This window comes from Tenrec ecaudatus, chromosome 13, assembly GCF_050624435.1.
Source record: "Tenrec ecaudatus isolate mTenEca1 chromosome 13, mTenEca1.hap1, whole genome shotgun sequence".
Taxonomy (NCBI): domain Eukaryota; kingdom Metazoa; phylum Chordata; class Mammalia; order Afrosoricida; family Tenrecidae; genus Tenrec; species Tenrec ecaudatus.
In genome coordinates, this window is record NC_134542.1 from 113,865,644 (window position 1) to 113,887,536 (window position 21,893).

Below are 21,893 nucleotides of genomic sequence, written 5' to 3' on the forward strand. Positions count from 1 at the left end.
CAAGTAAGCACAAACCAGTGGTCTACTGTGAGTCCCCCGGTGCTCAGCAAAGGTGGAGTGGCCACCCCACACTGACAATCTTGTGTAAGCATGCAGGTACAAAGACTGCTGGACTCCCTGCTGCTGGAAATGGTTTTATAAGGCAGACCTCATCGACACTTCATTTTTTACTGAATGTGTTGGGGACTGCTAGTCCACAGAGAGTACATTCTGTGGGGTTGTTGATTCTCTTTTACTTTGGTAAATCAAAGGTTGGTATATGCGACCTAAAGGGAGTAAAAAATGACCGTACAATAGTCATAAAGGCCTATCTCAACTTATGATATCTGTCTCCCTAAGCTAGTACAGTATTGTTCAGAATTCAGGAGTGTTTCACTAATGAGCAAGGAATTGTGTTGATCATATGAACAGAGCTGAAATAGCTCACAATGAGAAATGATCAAATTCACACACAGTGGAGCTGATTATTCAGAGAAATAGCAGGAGGTCAGTGATGGGAACTAGAGCAACATGAGTGGATTAATTGAAGTGCATCTACAGAAAGAAAGGAAAAAAAAGTAGAGAATGCCCAATAGGCTGGAAGAACATGCTAACAATCTCCAGAATGTTCTCTGCTCCTAATAACCCTGGGTCCATAGAGATATCTGATGATATTTGATTTGGTTTCTTCCACTTGGCTATTTTCCTTGAACGCTCTTGTGCCCCAGCACCAGAAGGCTCAATGCTTACCCACGGTACAACAGGGTCCATAGTTACAGTTTACACAATGGTTCTGTGGCTCATCGGGACAAAGAGCAGTATCTGGGTATGTGCCCAGTGTTTGTTTACATTCTTTCCCAAACTGGTCACCAGATCAAAGGAATGGGAGGGAGAGATGATAAACTTGATATTACTTTAGACTTCTTGGTCACTTCCTAATGACTTTCCAGGCTTTGAAAAAAAATAAACAACCCATTTAAATAAAATAAATTAGGCTGAATTTCAAATTTATTCAAAGTGGAATAAATCAGGCTTTGAATTTCACAGATTTAGGTGGAGCACTGGGTGTTTTTGCTGAAGGAATTTGTAAATGGGCTGATAGTTAACTGATTTTGAGGTTCATGTTCTCTTCATAAATGAGTAAAATCCAACAGCAATTGAAATGAATTAATGAATTCATGAAAGTAAAATTTCCATCAGGTTTAAAACTATTTAATTCTGAGAATGTATAAGCTTAAGACTAAGCAAACAAACTCCAGTTATTGCTTTTATAAATAATACTCATTAACATAGCAAAGGAAATATACAGAGAAGATATGCAGTTTAAATTTCGTAGTTTTGGTCTTTGCTAAAAATATCATTACCCGTAGGTTAATTTTTTTCAAATTAGATAGTCCCTTAAAATGAATTTGTGATGAAAATTGAAGAGCAAAATATTTTAAGCATATGAGAACTCAGTATAAGTTTTTCTTGATTTTTTTAATTAAAGGTGTTAGGATTATAAAGATATACATTTATAATATGTATGAATTTACCTTTATTTTATCATATACTATATAAAATATATGTTTAAAGCATACATACACTTACCTTAATAATTTTGGGTTTGTTACAAGAAGGGACGGTCGTTGTGATAGGTGATATGGTTGGTAAAATGAAGGATCTGTGTCAAAGATCTTCAACAAGATGGATTGATACACTCAATGGCTGCAAGAATGGGCTTCAACCTAACAATTATTGAGAGATTGGTGCTGCCTTTGATTCTGGGAAGCATTTGACTCTGTTAAACATGGTCCCCATGAGGTAGAACTGACTATGGCTGACAACTCACAACAACTGTGTGTGTGTGTGTGTGCGTGCGTGTGTGTGTTGAATTCAGTTGTGAACTCATGGAATTGTGCCCTTTAAAAATCATTGACCAACTTGGCTGGGCCAGGATTCTCAGTGATTTGGAAGTTATACAAGGATGAATTTGGCATATTCAATGATGCAACCATGCCTTCTGATGTGACCTGATATGATCAGCTAATCAGTTGTAAGGGACTAGGGTGAAATACAATCCCTACTTAGGTCACAGCCCTGATCTTATAGGGTAAGCCGGGCCAAGAGTGTCTCACAGGGGCACGGCTTACATTGTCTTTTACTTCAGCAGAGCAGGAAGAATCTCAGCATCCCCTGAAAGAAGAGCCGGGAGCAGAGTGTGTCATTTGGAACCAGAGTCCTGAAAACCTCCTCCACTCAGTGGAAAAGTAAGACCAAGACACAGAGAGCTCTCCATGGGGCTCCAAGCACAGAGACGGTGGAAGGAGACAATGTCTTTCATCAGAGTCCACAGAGAGAAGTCTTCCCCTAGAGCCCGAGAGAACTTCCCTGAAACTGAGCGAATCCATTTCTGTTTTCATAAAGTCATCCACTTGTACCCCATGTGGGGCTTCCAAGACTACAGACTTTTATGAAAGCAGACAGCCTCATTTTCCTCCTGCAGCTGGTGAGTTTGGATTGCCAACCTTAAGGTGAAGCAGTCCACTGCCTAACCCACAGCGTCACCAGGCCTCCTTTACATACGAGAGAGCTTTAAAGAGCTCTCAGAAAAGTAGAATTCAAAACTCATGGGAGCATTTTGTAGGGGTGTGTGTGTTTGTGTAAAATATCTGATTAAGGTTTTATATTTTATCTCTATGGGTCTCAGATCTCAAAGGGTTCCTGGGTGGCAGAAGTTCAAAAGCACACTTACAATTAAAATATGTTTTTGTTCTATTAATTAGACTATCAAATTAATTGCTCCAAATATATTCCAGGAAAGAGGGGAATAAAATGAGGTATTTGAGGATATATGCGATTGCCTCTTCATATTTCTCCTAAATAAGCATATTTAATTGTAAAGAAGCAGGTCATGACCTCTACTAAGATCTTATTATTTAAAAATTTAATTACCTATACACTGGGCAGAATGAAATATCTTCACATTCTCTCTCTTCATATAAGGTATCTGGGCATTCTTGACCTCCATTGGCTGCTTCTTGGATGACAATCCTGTATCGAGACTGTTTTATTGTAGTATTTCCTGAAGTAAAGGAAAAATAAAATTATAGCATCCTTTCCAACGGATGCACATCACTATCCAGGTATAGGTAGCAATCAAAGTATTAGAAGAGAAGAAAACATGAAGTAATCATAGGCAAGCATACAACCAGGGAAATGAGACTAACGAGAACAGACCAGAGAATAACATTAAATTCAACTTTCATGAGATAGCCATAGTGCAATTAATAAATGTCGTTTGAAATCTATGAGCTCTGAAGTGTAAAGAGTGTTTCATACTGTCTTAATATGTTTTAAATCAAGTGGAGCCTACATAATACACCCCTGTCTTAGCTGGTTATACTGGCCACTGTATATTGCTATGATGCTAGACGTTATGCACTATTATTTCAGAGGCACTCATGGAGTACAGGTTTTAATGGAGCTTCCAGACTGAATAGAAGGCAAGCCTGATGATTGCTTTCTGAAAATCAGTCAATGAAAACACTATGAGTCCAAACACTGATCTGCAACCAGACCAGAGCAGTTTGTCATGAGAAAGGGTCATTCATTGGCAGCATAGAACAACGACAATCTCATCATCTATGACAAAAGAGGTATGTGACTCATCATCATCTGGTGTTCATATGCTGTTTGGTATCAAAACAATGACTCAGGGGCTTGGAATTCCACTACTAACAACTCAGTTCCTTGGAAAAGGCATTTCCCCCTCCAAGCTAGTGTTTATACTGCAAATAAGCTCATAAAATTAATATATCACCAACATATATTTTACAGATATTAGTTCACTGAATGTGTTATTCCTCATCATGTGGGACAATATGCATCTAATTGGATTTTAGAGGAGAGGCATTAAAAGTGTTTTCATATCTATTTCATATATTCTTCATGGTATTGCTAAGAAGCAGAACTAATAGCACCTCAATAAAAGGAAAACTGATGTTCGCTTTAATGTGCTGGGGCATCCACTGCAAAATCTGTAGATGCCTTCTGAATCAGCCACCATAGCAACCGCAATTACATCTGCGCTGTTCAGAAACTGTTTCAATCACTATGGGCAAGGCATCGTGGGACATCTATCAATGCGAATTCTTGAACTCCAAACCTTATCATGAAGCATCAATTCAATGGAGCATATATTTCCCCAACTAGTTTTAGGACATCATAGAATATAAGTGTAGTGGTTAAGTGGGTACAAAAGAAAGCAATCATTGCTGACTCTGGAAACCAAAACTCGTGTAGGAAGTAGAAGTTGTTCTCTGCCTTGAAGGTTGAATCGGAAAAACTAAATAGAACCGGATGCGGTAATTCCTAACCAAATGAAATTTAAGAAAAGGCACAACTATGCAAATACATTTACAAAGAAAGATTCCTACTTACACTGGGAAAGTAGATGTGTGTGCGTGTGAGTATGTGTGCGAGTGTGTGTGCGTGTGAGTGTGTGTGTGCATCTGAGTGTGTGTGTGTGTGCCTGTGAGTGTGTGTGTGTGCGTATGAGTGTGTGTGCGTGTGAGTGTGTGTGCATGTGAGTGTGTGCGCGTGAGTGTGTGCGTGCGTGTGCATGTGAGTGTGTGTGTGTGAGTGTGTGTGTGCGTGTGAGTGTGTGTGCACATGCCGCGCATGCAGAGACGAGAAGGCAGAGAGGGAGGTGTAAAGAGAGGAGCAAAGGAAGTGCAAGAGCAAATGGAATTAGTTGGTAGGTTTGGTACAGGTAACAGACCTGACCATGTTAAACATTCATCTTGACAAGGGTAGTAAATTAAGTGGAGCAAAACAAAAGAAGTAAAAGTAGAATTTATTTAAAATACGAAAGAAAAATATACATAAAAATACTACTGCCAAAAGGTATTTAATGAGAATCAACAGACCTCCCCAGCTTGCCCTTCTCTTTAGAAGGAATACTTTGAATATTTCTGTGTTTAGTTCTTTTGAAATGAATTTCAAATATATAAATACTATAGTATGCTGTTGCCTTTTGACTTTCTGCTGGATTATCTTTCAACATCATCTTTGAATCTCTGCTATAGTAGATAAGAATCTCCTGGAACCACTTTCAAGTTTTTGTAATTTAATCAATTTTAAATATCAGTCCTCTAGTTACTTAGCTCATTGGTCAGTCTGTTGTACTATGATTATGGTCTTTTAGTGTGATTCTGGAAGCTAAGCCACCGGTATGTCAGGTACCAGTATGGTCACCTGTGGTGGACAGACTTCAGTGGTGCTCTGGAACTAAAACAGTGTGGAAAGAAGGACATGGGGTCAACCTCTGAAGGAGAAAAAGAAGCCACTGCAAGTCTTATGAATAGACAGCAGTGCAACAATGTCTGCTATAGTACCAGAAGATGTAACAGGGCTCAGGAAGAAATGCTTCCTCAAATCAGAGGCAATCTTAGTCACATGTTTTGATAAAGGCTTCCAAGGACTTCATTGTTGATATGGCATAACTCAATAGGATAAGAAACAGCTGTAAACACCTACTAATAATTAAATTGTGGCATGTCTGAATCATGGATGTAGGTAGATTGGAAGTCATTAAAAGTAAGATGGAGGGACCAGATTGTCTGGCCGATACGCATTTGACCCAGCAATGACGAAGGCTAAGGGTAGCAGAACCGGACGGGATGAAATATGTGGATCTTGTGAGCTGGTGAAAGTTGCTACATTCTGATGGGTTCCCTGGCCTTAATTTCGCTTATCGTTGCAGTTGTTCAAAGTTCCAAATGGAATGAAGCTTTTTCTGATCAAAGAATACCCATGCCCCCCCAGATCACTGGGTTGATAAAGATGGGCAATTTAGAAAAATATATGCCCTAGATGGGGTAAAATCTAGCATTGAAGTTGCTGGTTTATAAGCTATCATGACTGTAAAACAAAAGAGGATTCCAAGTGAGTAGTTCTCTCTTTTCCTGATGGGTCTGGAGAATAGAAGGCGGGGAAGATATTGATCAGAAGATATGATCAAGGTTGCCTCCTAACAGGGTTAATGGGGATTGTAAAAATTGTAATTACAGAAGGTGTAAATGAAAGAGGGAGGACATTAATGCCCCAAGGACGAGTAGGTTAATGCTAGAGTATGCAGGGGGCGCCTCAGATGCAGTCAATTAATATGGCCCTTCTAGGTAGAATTCCTTAACTGGGGTATTATAACTCTCGACTCCATGCCTGCACTATGATCCCATTTGGGAAGGAGTTCTGTTACAGGATTAAGGGGAGGTTAAGTCCTGACATTAGTAGAGGTGTGAACTAAGTCACACCCTTTGTTTCCTGGGGGTATATTTGAGACTGCTTTTCTAAAGGGTGGGGATTAAAACATCATCATCCCTTTTATGGAGGAGTATAGTCTGCTTAAAGACCACAATCACACATCCATAAAATCCATTTTCTGTGTAGAAGAGCCATCTGGCACCCAGAGAAACCCCAGGACCATTGGAAGGGCAAGGACAAGATTTCTGCTGGAAGTGGTGATGGTTGCCCAAGACCAGCTGTACCAAAGACTGTGTCCTGGAAACTCAGAGGAACAGTCTCAAGACCGTGGGGGACCTTCTCCTCACAGAACAACAGGTGGGGTGCCTTCCTGGCTCACCGAGGCAGAAGCTTTGGGACCGTGTGACAGAGGCTAGGGAACAGAGAGAGACTTGTCTGCTGGCTGAGGGAGGTTACTCTATGCCAGGGAGTGTGTCCTCCTCCTTGGCTGAGAGCATGAGGCCAAAAAGAAACTTGATTGTTGGCTGAAAAGAACTGTGGCTGTGAACCAACAACTGCATCCTTACTGTTCACTCCTCTTGATTTGGGGTAGTCTATTAGCTTCCCTAAGACATCCCTCTAATCGGAGGGGAAATGAAATAGAGCACATAAAGATTTATATTCTAGGCATTATTGAGTTGATCCAACAATAATATATTCTAGTATACCTGGATTGACAAATTGAATAGCAATGGGACTATATTCATCATCAAAAAGAACATTTCAGGATCTATCCTGATGTCAACACATTTAATGATAGGGTAATTATAGATATCTATATATATTATTATATGTAATTATATACAATATATATTATATATACACATATATAAGGAAATTAATGTGATATTTATCAAATTTACCCACCATCACTAATGCCAACCATAAAGAAATTAAAAACTTTCACCAAGTTTGTAGTCTGAAATTGATCTGAAATGAAATTTAGATCGATAATTATTGGCAACTGGAATGTGAAAATTGGAAACAAAGAAGGAAGAGCAGTTGGAAAATATGGGCATGATGATAGAACCAGTACCACAGGTAGCATGATAAAATCGCACGACCAATAACTTCATTGCAAAAGCATGTTTTAACACCATAAACATCAACTACACACTTGTATCTCACTGGTTAAAATATCTAGTAGTCAAATAGGCCACACCTGTCGAAAGAGACAATGGGCAGCTCAATGTTATCAGTGAGAACAAGGCCCAGAGAGATGTAGAACAGATTACCCATTGCCAATATGAAGCTCAAGATGAAGCAGAAGAAAACAACAACCAAGTATGGCCTGAGTTTAGAGACGATGCAATGCACAGCCTTGAGTTGCTGAACATTGAAGACTAACGAGAAGGCAAGTTAGGGATTGACATCAAGGACATCATCTATGAAGAAAGTAAATGAGCATTTCAAAGAAAAGGAAACACAAAAGTAAATGTCAGCAGAGAGAGTAAACTTACTCCTGAGTTTAGAGAAGCTAAAGCAGAAAGAAGAAATGATGACGTTAAGGTGGAACAGATCTCTAACATTTGCCGGAGAAGCTCAAGAATGATAATGAAATGTTCTAACACCGGAGTTGGAACACTCAGAGGGAAGAACGTGTGCAGCATTTCTCAAGCTGAAGGAGGGGGAGATAAGTTTCAAACCTCCAACTGGAACATTGGAGATTCCCATGGGCAAAGTTTGAATGATACATGAAGCATCAAAAACATGGAAGGAATACACAAAATCCCTGTACCCAAAATATTTGGCTGATGTGCAAGCACTTCAGGAGGTTGGCACATGAACAAGAATGGATGGTATGGAAGGGGGAAGTCCAAGTGGCACTGAAGACTTTGATAACGATCCCTGTTTTGGCTGCAGGAATTGATTAAATACTAATTGAAGTGTTTCAATGAAGGGAGGCTCATAAATCTGTGCCAAGAACTCTAGAAGACACAGTAGAGAAGATACGAGTAGATGCCTGGGTAAACACATAGGATAAAAAAGTATGGGAGACTACCACTGGACTTTGAGTCTCCACGCTGCACTCACCCACACTTTCAATGATATGATTTTTGTTCCTTGATGCTTTATACCTGATCCCTTTGACAGTTCTTGGTCACACAGGCTGGTATGCTTCTTCCATGCAGGCTTTGTTGCTTTTGAGCTAGATGGCCACTTATTTATCTTCGAGCCTTTAAAACCCCAGTTGCTATATCTTTTGATAGCTGGGCACCATCAAGCTTTCTTCACCATATTTGCTTATGCACATGTTTGTCTTCATTGATTGTATCAGGGAGGTGGGCACCCATTGATATGACTTTTAGTTCTTTGATGACTGATAACTGGTCTCTTCTGCACCTTGTGATCAGACAGGCTGGTGTATTTCTTCCATGTGGGCTTTGATGCTTCTCAGCTATATGGCTGCTTGTTTATCATCAAGCCTTTAAGACCCCAGATGCTATATCTTTTGATAGCCGGGCATCATTAGCTTTCTTCACCACATTTGCTTATGCACACGGTTGTCTTCAGTGGTCATATCAGGAAGGTGGGCACCATGGGAGTGGGACGGAGGGGGAAAATGAGCAGCAGATATTAAGGGCTCAAGTAGAAGGCAAATGATTTGAGAATGATGATGGCAACAAATGTACACATGTTCTTGATACAATGGATGTATGTTTTGATTGTGATAAGAATTGTATAAGCCCCCTATAAAATTATTTTTAAGTATGGGAGAAAGTGGAATTATATTCACAAATATAGATAATTTCACAGAAGATATTTGTGTATATGTTTTAAGGTCTACTGCAAATATGTCCACAAATGTGGTAGAGTATACAGGAGCCAAAGTTATGAAAACTCCTTCAACATCACCAAACACTTAAGGGAACATGTTGTTGGACCTGGAGGATCCGAACCATAGTCTTGGGGACACTGAGATTAATTGACATAGCATAGTTCCTAAATACAATATTCTGTATTATACTTTGGTGAATAATAACTGGGCTTTCTAAAGCTCATGAGCAACTAAGTTGCAACTTTGGGTTTTTTTGTTTTTTTTTTTTAGGAAAGTAGATGAAAATTACTACTGACTGGAGACGATCGGCTCAATGTACGAATGAACCACACAAATATCAGTGCCAACACTGAGGCCAGAGCAGATGGTGACCACCACTAACAACTGCTTTGAAAAGGATCGCATTGGAAGGTTCTCGATAGAGTGGGAGAAAGCTATGAAACCAAGCAAAGTCATAAAAGAGAACCGGTTGAACAGAGATTGGTGGGGACCTGCAAATCTAAGGCTCCAAAGTTACTTTTCATGTCAGGACTTTATCTCTGTCCCTGTCAAAAGAGTCAACCATGTGGCTTCAAAAGGGCGATATTTACTCAAGGAAAGATCAAAGGGTCACAAAAGAAGAAAACATGGAAACAGGAAGCAGAGGGACAAAGTGGGATAAGTGATGTTACATCGAGGGAATTGCAATTGATGGATTGAATCAGAATGTGGATGAATTGTTGATTGTAAAACTGATGCCCTACTCTGTAAACCTTCACCTTATTAACAATGAAATATTTTTAATTAAAAAGAAATTTAGAAGGCACCTAGCTACCTGCCCAACTGACAGAAAATGAATTCATATTTGTGTCCATTTGAAATGAATACAGCATGATCTAACAGAATGCATAAATTATAAAAACATCATTAAAATCACATGCAATTTTTTCTATACTTTTTTTTCAAAAAACAGTTACATTATAGCATCAAGTGTAAACTTTCAGAAATCCTATCTGGATTCAGAAGAGGTCATAAAATGAGGGACATCTTTGCTGATATATCTTGGTTGAAAACAGATAATACCAGACATAAGTGTACTTATGTTTTATTTTCTATGCAGATGACTTTGTAGGAAGCATAACAAACAATGGAAAATATTGCAAAGAATGAGAATTCCAGAACACTTAATTTTGCTCATGTACATAGACCAAGAGGTAGTTGTTCGGTCTTAACAAGGAAATCCTACATGATTTAAAAGTAAAAACCTATGTGTCAGGGTTTTCTTTTCTCGCCATACCTCTTCAGCCTGTATGCTAAGCAAGCAGTCCAAGAAGCTGCATGACATGACGGAGAATATAAGATTAGAGTGGGAGGAAGCCTCATTGTTAACTTTGAGATGCAGGTAGCACAACTTTTCTTACTGAAAGTGACACGGACTTGAACCTCTTACTATGAAAATCCAAGAACACAAACTTCAGTATAGATGACACCGGATATGAAGAAACAAAATTCCTCACTACGGGATCAATAGGTAAAATCATGACAAACACAGAAAATTTTGTAGTTGTCAGGGATTTGATTTTATCTGGCTCCACAATCAATGTCTATGAAAGCCATAGTCAAGAAATAAGTTGGTTAAATTTGTTCTGGAATATCCCTTTGAAGTCACAGATGTCACTTGGAAGAATAAGGTGTTCCTGACCCGAGTCATGGTATTTTCAATCATCACATGATCAATGAAAAAGGAACACAGACGAGGAACTGATGACTTTGAATTATGATGGTGGCAAGAATACTAAATATGTCATAGACTCCCAATGAACAAATGAGTCTCTCTTAGAAGGAATGTAGCCCAAATGCTCCTCAGATGCAAGGATACCTGAACCGTGCCCCATGTATTGTGCACTTGTTACTAAGAGAGACCAGTCCCTGGGGAAAGTAGTGGACCAATGAACAACAGAAAGACCTTAGATGAGGTGGACTGAGAGAGTGGCTGCGGCAATAGCCTCCCACATACAAAGATCGTGTAGCTGCCCTGGCGGTATTTTGTTTTCTTTTGCACGGGATCCCTATGAGCCATGACCTACTTGGCTGTACTTAAAAATATAACAGCAATTTAAAGACTTGAATCACGCACCTATTTCATGTTTCATCCCAGTCTTCATTCCCCCTCATCCCATCCACTTCCCTGCTGTGTTGGACCAGGGCACCAGCGGTATAATTGCTACCTTGGCGCATTCAGTCTCCATTCACTAATGTCTATCTCTCCTGAATGTGTAACAGGCTCGCATTCCATGATGGCGCTGTCCTTTCATTTCTGACAAGGCCTTTTCAAAACCCACTCATGGTCATATCAGTCCTACAGGACAGAGTATGGTTTCTAAGGAGATAGATAGATAGATAGATAGATAGATAGATAGATAGATAGATAGATAGATAGATAGAGATATATTCCAGCAGTTTTACTCACATGTACTTAACCTATCATACAATTATATAATTGAATCCCATCAAGAACAGTTGTACAATTATAACGACAGTCAGCTTTTGACCATATTCTTCATTCTTGTACTTATTAGTTCCCTGTTTCCCACCAGCCTCCCCTGCCACAGCTCCATGGAAACATTAATCCAGTTATCAACCTCGGATTTCATATACAGAAAAACATTTTTTAAACAGCCTAACAACAAAGACAAAGTAAAACAGATAAAACCTCTATCAAACAGAAGGTAGAAAATATTAAAAATTAGGACAAATTTAAGTGGACCATAGGGAGATCAAATGATAAAGTGCTAAAATTTAAGCTACCTATATCTTCAGCAATCCGCTTTCCAATTCTGCCTGACAACAAGGCTATATTCTTTACGCAGGCAGGTTGCCACAGCCTTCTTCCATGGAGTGTTGCTGGGTTTGAACTATAAACCTTCTGATCAGAAGTCAGGTCCTTTACCACTGCACCCCTAATGCAGGGCTCCTTGACACAGACTTGGGTTTTATTTTTTTCCCTATTATCTTTAGGAGATCCCCTATGTCAAAAGAGATCAACATTCCCTGATCTTAAGCTATACATTGAGACTATGTACAAAATATCTTCTTTTTAACTTCCCCAAATGACCTCTTGGACCTTCTTTACGTTGTATGGCATCAAAGGAACTAATAATCACAGGAAGACTGCATCAGCGACTTCCTCGTCCATTGGCTTCATTTGGGCTTAGTCAATGGGGAGCAAGCCTCAGAGGCAGGAGAACTCGAGAAGCAAAAGAGATAAAGGAATCTCCTCTGACCAATTCCACCAGTGCATCCCTGCAAGTTAGTGACCTGCCTATACATACTTCCATGGAGCATTGACACAGTTCACTCTGGCTCCCACTAACGGCTTCCTGCTTTTGTCTCTGCAGACTGGTGAGCAATATCACCTCTCAGGCCCCTGATGGCCAGTAGCTAAGGAACTGAACTATCACCTTTGTAAATAGTCCCTGATTTCTCCTTACTCACCACACCCTTCGGCCACCTGTCTCCTGATAGAGCTGCTAATAAACTAAAAGTGGAAGGATGCTCTTTGACCAAGGATCAGGATAATCACATCAGTTACCAATTGATATCAAGTTGATTTTGACTCATGGCAACCCTTTGTGTGTCAGAGTTTAAGGAACCCATAGGGTTGCAATGGAGGGTTGTTATGAAGCATATCGTCAGGCTTTCTTCCTAGATAAGCCTCTCTGGACACGAGAACCTTCAAGCTTTCAGTTGGAAGTGGAAATTATTAACTCTTGCATCACACAAGGATGCCCCCCTCCCCAACCCCCAATTGTAAATATAGTTAAGACCCTGTGAAGGACAACAAAACAAAATTTGTATCAGAAGCAGTTCGATGTTATAATATAAATGCTATTGTTCTTTTGATGGGGCAATCTTTGTACATCTAAGTTCTTTTGGAAAATTGGAACAGCTCAAACACAACAGCAACTCTGTGGAGAAAGCTGAGACTGTCCAGAGAAGATTTACAGTTACTGGCATTGATTTCAATGTGGATTTCAGTGACTCCCTATTCCTGTCTACTGCGCTGCCTTGAAGGAGCCCTGGCGGCACTGTCAGGCAAGTGTTAGATGGGTAACTGCAAACTGTATGGTTGAAGTCCACCAGCTGGTTCCCAGGGAAAGATGCAGTTCTCTGCTCCTGTACAATACAGAGCCTCGTACATACTATAGAATTCTCTGCTCCTGTACAATACACTCATAGAGCCTCATACACTATATAGGACCACTGGGAGTCAGTAGCAGTGAGAGGTGGCTGTATTTTCATTAGTCTGAAAATTGGTTGTTTTTTTAATGTGTACAGGAGTGTGTGTGTGTGTGTGTGCACATGCTCGCTTGTAAGCATGCACATGTGTGTCTTGTCCAAGTGTGATCTCTAGACATTGGAAATAAAATTTGAAAGATAGCAAGAAAAATGAAGGCATAATTCTTAACCTCATATTGAGAAAAAAAAACTCATGAACTAGACTTAGAATCTGAACCAATACCTTTCTTATATACTGTGCAAAAAAAAAACCCAACAAAGCAAATTCACTACCATTAAATTGATGATCAATCATGGAAACCCTGTAGGACTGACTAGAACTCCCCCTGTGGGTTTCCAAGACTATCTCTTTGTAGGCGTATAAAGCTTCTTTGTTACCCTGTGGTGTTGTTTTCAAACTGCAGAGCTTGTTGTTACTAGTCTAAACCATAACCACTATACCATCAGGTCACCAGCACATACATACATATGTACACACACATGTGACCCCATAGAAAGGTCATCTGTCTTGTGGTACTATTGCAGGTCAAATAATTCAAAGTAGAACATACAGTTGTTACTGATTAGGATGTCCTTGTGTTGGTTGAGAAAATAGATTTTAGGGTAAAAATATATCTTAATATAATAGTAAGGTTTTCCAGACAGAAGAAATGATTGTTACTTTTCAGAAAGGGAGAAAAGTGTTTGGATTGTTGATATTTAGCAGCCTTTTAAAAAATCATTTTATTGGGGGCTCATACAACTCTTATCACAACCCGCACACCTATCCATTGTGTCAAGCACCTTTTTACATCTGTTGCCATCATCATTCTCAAAACATTTGCTTTCTACTTGAGCCCTTGGTATCAGCTCCTCATTTTCCCCCTCCCTCCCCCAGCCTACCTCCTTCACGAACCTTGATAATTTATAAATTATTATTATTTTGTCATGTCTTATACTGTTCGATGTCTCCTTCACCCACTTTTCTTTTGTCAGTCCCCTAGGGAGGCGGTTATATGTAGATCATTGTGATCAGTTCCCCTGTCTCCCCCACATTCCCTTACCTTCCTGGTATCTCTACTATCATTTTGGTTGAGGGGTTTATCAGTCTTGGATTCCCTGTGTTTCAAGTTCCTATCTGTACAAGTGTACATCCTTTGGTCTACCTGGATTTGTAAGGTAGAATTGGGATCATGATAGTAGAAGCGAGGAAGCATTAAAGAACTAGAGGAAGGTTTTATGTTTCTTCAGTGCTATACTGCACCCTGATTGGCTCATCTTCTCCCTGCAACCCTTCTGTAAGGAGATGTCCAGTTGCCTACAGATGTGCTTCACCACATTTGCTTATGCACCTACTTTGTCTTTAGTGATCATGTCAGGAAGGCGAGCATCGTGGAATACCAGTTGAATAGAACAAAGTGTTCTTGGGTTAAGGAAGTACTTGAGTAAGAGGCCCAATTTCCATCTAGCAGTCAATTTTAAAGGAGGTTCTGCTCCTTATGATTGGAGTGCCTCTAATTATTACCAAATTGGATCAACTATGTAACTATGCCAGACCAAGAGTCTGCTGCACATTGATTTAGTGCTCCTTGGAGGGAATTCACTCAGAGTAGAGTAGTCACTGGTCTCACTCCACCCCAACTCTAAAACCACCATGAGGACAACCGTTTTATATCAAGGGAGGACCATGACTCCAAATATGAAGAGGAAGCAGCATGAAGAAAGCTACTGTGCAAGGAGCCCACCATCGTGGCTTGAAATCAGGTCCCAGCAGATGAAGATAGGCCAGTGGAAGCTCTCCAAGCAGCAACATAGAACCACTCTCTTCATGTACAAACAGAAAACGGGGAGGAAGAAAACGGAGAATGGAAGAGGCAAATAATTTGCTGAAAATCATCAAGCATGGATTAAAATCATGGTCAATGGACATTAAAATGTGTGGGAACCCTTCCGTTACAAGACTGCAGAGCAAGAGGAGGCGATGGAGGGGCATTCCAGAGGATGAGCTGCCTCTGTGAGTCATAGCAACCTCCCCTCTCAACATCACTCTCCTGTTAGAACATTTCAGTGTCAGTTAAAAAACTGACGAAAGGTATTTATCGAGCCAGTCAACATCATTGGGCCTTAAAAACAAACAAACAAGCCATAAATTAAAGTGTTTGTTTGCAAATATAAACAATTGTTTAGGCATGCATGGTTATGATTGTGACTGATAAGCAACTAGTCTGGATTAATTTTGGTTTACACATATAATATCATTACTAAGATACCAGACATAATTATACACATAATACCAATTATAGAAAATAATATTTAAAGAAATGCTCATTTAAATACCCCACACTATGTTTCCTATAGGAAACGCCCATGTGAACTGCAAACAATGTCCAATGTTTACTGATTCTTCAGGAAGGTTTGTATCAGAACAATGATAGCAAAGGTGGACAATATTAGTATGTAAAGAGCATCTCTGGGTGGTTGTTGGCCAAGTAAGGTACGGCAGATCTCCGTGAACCGAGGTGTCCTGCGTGACACTTGAGCCACAGTGCCGGACCTCCTCAATGGTCTGCCATGAAGAATCTGCCCCCTAAGTTTGCAGTGGACCTGAAATGGGGTAGTAGGGAAAAAGCATGCCTTATGAAATGAAAGCAAACACAACTGCCGGCTACTAGTAGAGACACTGTTGGAGAGCTCTTAGAGGCAAGTGCAAGTGTACATGTTCATCATGACAATAAGCGGACAGTGCACAGTAGTTCTTCCAATAGCAATGTGAAGAATTAAGATCGGAAGATTTGAGAAAACTTTTTTTTTAATTTCAAAATGTTCCTCCAATAGCACTCAGACTGAATAAGCCTCTTTGACTCATGATGCTTCACAACATGACTAGCTCAAAAGCCTCCTGTCTTATTTCCTTCGCTCCCACTAGTACGCTTTCTTCTCCTAGGCCAGCTTCCTAATCATCATTTAAAAACAAAATCCTGGCGACTCCACTCTAATTGACCTTGAAATAACTGGATGGTACCAGTAACATTTGAAGACCACAAACAATCATCCATACATAAACACGGACTCTTGACTCAGGACTTGAGGTAATTTCTTTAAAAGTGCGAAGCTTCAACTCCTTGGTAATAAAACATACCACATGAATATTTTTATGCAGCAGGATTTCTGTTAAGATTACATATGATATTACATGTAAAGTATCCATATTGTATGGAACAAAATGAATACTCTTTTTCTTAATGTGAGTTCATATGAAAGGGATGAATTGGGTGGGTGGGGGAGTAGAAGAAAACGTCAATACCAGAGTCCTATTTTTTAAAAGTTTTTTTAGTATCAGAGTTGGGTCGCATCTTTGTTCTGTGTGACTAGCAGTACACCACAAATGGCTTAAAATGATTCCCAATTGGTTCACAGTAAGTTAAACTAAAATTACATGGCAATGGGTACCTACAACAGCCTGTTAATCCACTTGGAGAAGAATGGCCAGAGAAGTTAAGGTCTTGTTTGCTCAGTGCAGTTCTGATTCTGCAAATATTAAAAAGTCCTTTTTCACTGTCAGATGTGCCCAAATTTGTATTAAAAATATATAGATCACTTGGAAAAATAGACTACCACTTTACATGTGAGTGTTACAAACAAGAGCATTTTGTTGCTCCTTCTAGCAGAATGTGGCATTTTTCAACATATAGAAAATATAGATTATAATGCTGGTGTAAAAATTATCTCTTTGACCTGATCACTAGAACTGTTATTTCTTGCCATAGGATTCTGCTAGAGAGAGAAGTCCACACACAGGATGAAGGCAGTCATGTACCCGAAGTGTACTTGCTCATAAATCATTAAATCAAAAATTAATAGGAAAGGAGAGTATAGGGTTTACTTCAAAACCATCAGCAAGATATTTTATGTGTTTCTGTGGTTAAAATATCATAGACAGATGGTCTATAACTGAAGATGTTTAGTGACTTTTTATATTACTATATATGTTTAATCAAAGTCAAAGTTGATGTGAAGAGAAAAGACTGCACAGTTGACAAAAACCCCAAGTGGTCGTTAAGAAGTCGTTTTCTAAGTCAGTTATACAAAGTGCCTAGGGTGATATTACGTAACTTGAATTTCTTCAGCATTAATTGTCCTGACACCTACATTATCTCCATTGTATGTAAATATAGACAAGAGAATGCTCCATTCCAGTTTCTTCTTAACTGTTGCTCCCAGTCAGACATGGTTGATATCCTGGGAAAGGTACAAAACCCGAGATTCACCACCAGCCCAACTCCCTCTGAGTTCTCAGAGGGAAATAGTTACCACATCCAGTGTTGTCATTATTGATACATATTTACTGGGTGTCTGCTGTATGTGTGAGACTCACATGGGGGCTGTATGTTCTCTTAAAACACATGTATGCATTGTTAAATCTCCCAGTGAAGCAGAAATGAAACTTGATGCATGGGTAATAGTGTAGTTCTCTACAGTTTTATAAGCTTTCAGAAATAAAAATACAAACTTTATAGTATCCAGAAACATCACGCCAGCATGTTCTCAATTTGTTCAAGGAGAATTGGAGGACTTGAGTAGTTAAAAAAAATGCAATGACCAGAAGAATTATGAGTAAGACATTTCTATGTGCTTTCCCCCTCTTCATCTTGGTTCTCCAAATAGAGAAGAGACGCATCAAGTGCAGACTCTTCTCAGAATTCCCTCTCAGCCAAGTGCTTCAAAATGAGCATTGAGCCAATGAGCTTACCTACATACAGATAGCATTAAACAAACTCACCAATTTTTTCTGTTAAATTTTCCAGGATTGCTGAAATGGGCTTTAGGTTATCCATAGCGTTTTTTCATTTTGAAATACTGCTTGAAAAAAATCATTCTATATTCTTAAATTGTCACAGTCCTTATTCATTTTGCAAGAGAGGCCAAATTCAATGGATCCAGCAACAGACAAGCCCTTCAGGGCTCTCATTTCTAATCCCAGCTCATTACTGAACTGCTCTATGACCTTGGGCAATGCACTTAACCTTTCAGGGCTGCAATTTTCTTATTTCATCCTATGTGGGTAAGGCTGCCAAGCCAATTCACAGGACAGCTGCTAAGAATGGCTAATTAAGTTGGATTTAAATATTTTGCAAATGTATGTTAAGCTAACCAGTAAACTTAAAATTCTGTATGGGCAAGCCTCAAATACAGACTTCAGGAGGAGTAGCCCCGATCTATAGCGGCATTAACTGTTGACAATCAACAAAAGCAAACGTTTTCTCTCTGTGGCAGGAACCACATGCCCACAGAAGCCCCATAAAATAGTTAAAATTTCCAGAGATTCTACAATATCCTTTATTCCTAACCATTATTGCTCGTAAAATATCTCAAATTTAGTGAGCAACCTTACCAAATACTGACCCCCTTTGAGCCTATCATTTGTTCTCACTCTCACAGTATTAAAACGTAAATCATCCGCAGTCAATCTCAATACTTTCTTGTTTTAACCCTGGATGCATATTAGAAACTCAGGGGATGTTTTCAAAAATGCCTCATGTCTCCAAAATAATTACAAATATTTAAATAATTACAACAGAATCTCCAATGACAAAGGATCTAAATCAGTGGAGAAGAGACTTACTGATTTAACATTTTAAGCTAACTTATTTTATTCATCTAATATGAAGAGAAATATGGAGAGAGAGAGAGAGAGAGAGAGAGAGAGAGAGAGAGAGAGAGAGAGAGAGAGAGAACAATGTAGCATATTGAACCAAGCAATAGAAAACAAATGAGCACTAGTCAAATCGTTACTGCTTGTAAGACATTTCAAAACGCAACCTGCCCCCTAGCTAAGTGCATCATAATGAGCATATGTGTACTATAAACAAGGAGGGTTAACAATGCTATTTATAATAACAGATTGACTTGCACTTGTCTTTTGTTGCCAATGTATGCTGAAATGACAGGGACTTAGGTGTTTCTCATCCAGACCTGTTTCCCTTGGACAGATGCAATGTCTAATGGCTGCCTGCTGCGGTGTTTGCCAATGGGCAGCCCTCCATCAGTATTCCGGCTGAAAGATGCATACAATTAGGACTCCACAGTGCATTGTCCACAACCAGGCTTATTGGAGTATGAATGTCATCACTTTAAGATATAGGCTCATGAAGCTCTCAGCAGTATTAGGCATTAATATTGAATCATATGCAAATAAAGCCATTAAAATATAATCCATATGACCCTAGCCTATTAATGTGTTATGCTTGCTAATCGTGGTGCGGTGCTCTTGAGTTGACTCCAATTCACAGCGACCCTATGCACAATGGAAACACTGCCCAATGCTCCCCCACCCTCACAGTCCTTGCTGTTGGAGTCTGTTACCGCAGTCACTGGGCAATCTCTTGGTAGTATTCTTGCTTTTGCTTCTCTTCTGCTTTACCAAACATGAAGTCCTTCTTGGATTGGCCCTTCCCAGTACCCTGTCCAAAGTCCACGAGACAGTCTCCTATACCTTCATCCCCACTTCTATATCTTCCAAGACGGGTTTATTGGTTCTTCTGGCAAACTTACACTCAAGATTCTTTGCCAAGACCATAATTCTAATTCATCAGTTCCTCTTCAGCCTCCTTGTTCACTGTCCAGCTTTCCCATGTATAGGAGGGATTGCACAGACCCTGGCCTGGGTCAGGTGTATCTTAACTCTCAAAATGATATCTTTGCTCTTAAACATTCTAAAGCTTTTTGTAGCAAATTTGCCCAATGTAATAAATCATTTGATTTCTTGACAGCTGCTTCCATGAACATCAATTATGAACTCAAACAGAATGAGGCCCTTGACATTCAATTTTTCTCTGCTGTCATGATGTTCGAGACCCGAGGACTTAGCCTATTTAGCCTTATGCCACTCTGTAAATTCACAACTTGCCCCATGAACCTACACCTATGACATGCTATTCTTATACGAATGTGATATATTCCTCCTATACAGTCTGTAATTGACCTGTTTTCCTGATTTTATCTCCTCATAACATGTTTCTTTGTTTTGCTGTGTGTGAGTGTGTGTGTGTGTGTGTGTGTGTGTGTGTGTGTTTCTTCCCAGGAAAGTACAAATCTATAGCAAGCTAGTACCTAAGTCTAGGTACTAACATCTTAATTCACAAAGTGTTAGAGATCTTTGCTCTCTAACATTTTATAACTAAGTCTGGCCCATTGCGCATGCACAGAGAAGAGTCAGAATATAAAATTGTCCCTGGGATATAATATTGGTCAAGGACAAAAAGTCTTCTGGAAGATAACACCAGACCAATACAACATTTAGGGGCAAGGAGTACAATAGCCATCTCTTAGCCAAGAATATTAACCCTATCATGTCAATTCCTCAGAAATCTGTGATATATTCTTAATCCTAATTTATTTCCTGTTGAATATATAGCAATCCCTTCATCTTTTTTCTGAGGCATTTTCTTGGTTATTATAGTCTTGGCTTGGTCCTTAATTGATCAACCAAAGTTCAGTTTTCCAGTGTCTGTCTTTGTCTCCAATTTTCTGTCTTCGTTTCTTGACCATGCTGAGTAAGGCGTGGATTGGTAACATTTTATTCATTTGGTGGTTAGCATCATTGTTTTCTTAGCACTGAAATCTAATCTGTATGGAAGGCTGTCGTCTTAGGTCTTCATCAGTAAGTGCTCAGGACTTATTTGTTTTCAGCAGCAAGGCAATGTCATCTGAATATACAGGTGGTAATTGAGTCCTCCTCTAATCCTAAAGCCACGTTCTTCATTTAGTCTCCCGTCTGAGATTCCGTGTTTAGTACAAAGGCTGAATAAGTATGGTACACAGAGATACATTTCCTGGTTTTAAACTACGCAGCGTCCTCATGTTCATTTCTAATGAGTGCCTCTTGCTCTAACTACAGGTTCTCTATGAGCACAATTAAGGGATTCTGCAATTCCCATTCTTCCCTTTCAACAGTCAAAAACACAAGTAGCCATCTTTCTGATATTCTCTGTATTCAGCCAAGACTCACTTGGTATTAGCAGAGAAATCCTTTGTTTAAAGTTTTCATCCGAAATAATGATTGCTTGATCATATTCTACTACCTTAAGAAGTTGAATGTCAAGTACATCTTTTTAGGACGACTGTGAGTCTCTTCCATTTCTTTTGACATTTCCTGCTTTCTTCAACTGTTTGCCTGCAGGACCCTTTAATATTGCGATGGAGGCTTGACTTGTGTCTTCAGTTCCTGCAGATTGAGCTAGCTCAATGTATTTTCCCCAATTGTTTTTCCACCTCCAGATCTGTGCAGATTTCATTAGAGTATTTACTTTGTCTTCTTCAGCTGCCCTTTGGGATTTTCTATTCAGCTCTTTCACTATATCATTTCTTTCCATCTATTTAGCTTCTGGGTTGTTTCTGAGTATCTTCTGACATCCATTCTTTCCTCTCTTTTTAGTGACCTTTTGTTTTCCTCTTGTATGAGGTTTGTGATGCCATCCTGTATCGCCTCTGCTCTTTGGTCATTATTGAGGGAGTGTCATATCTATTCTTGAGATAGCCTGTCAATTCAGATTGGGTACAATCAAAGTAGTATGTTAGCTTTCATGCACTTGTT

The 21,893-nt window shown here is 39.5% G+C and overlaps 1 protein-coding gene across 2 annotated transcripts in view; it reads right to left on the reverse strand.

Annotated features, from left to right (window-relative positions):
• Window positions 1–21,893, reverse strand: part of THSD7B (thrombospondin type 1 domain containing 7B) — a 1,078,590-nt gene that overhangs the window by 445,130 nt on the left and 611,567 nt on the right. For both annotated transcript variants that reach the window (XM_075530023.1, XM_075530024.1), the window contains exon 11: window positions 2,914–3,043. In XM_075530023.1, coding sequence (XP_075386138.1) covers window positions 2,914–3,043 — 130 coding nt within the window. The remainder of the gene's footprint in view (window positions 1–2,913; window positions 3,044–21,893) is intronic.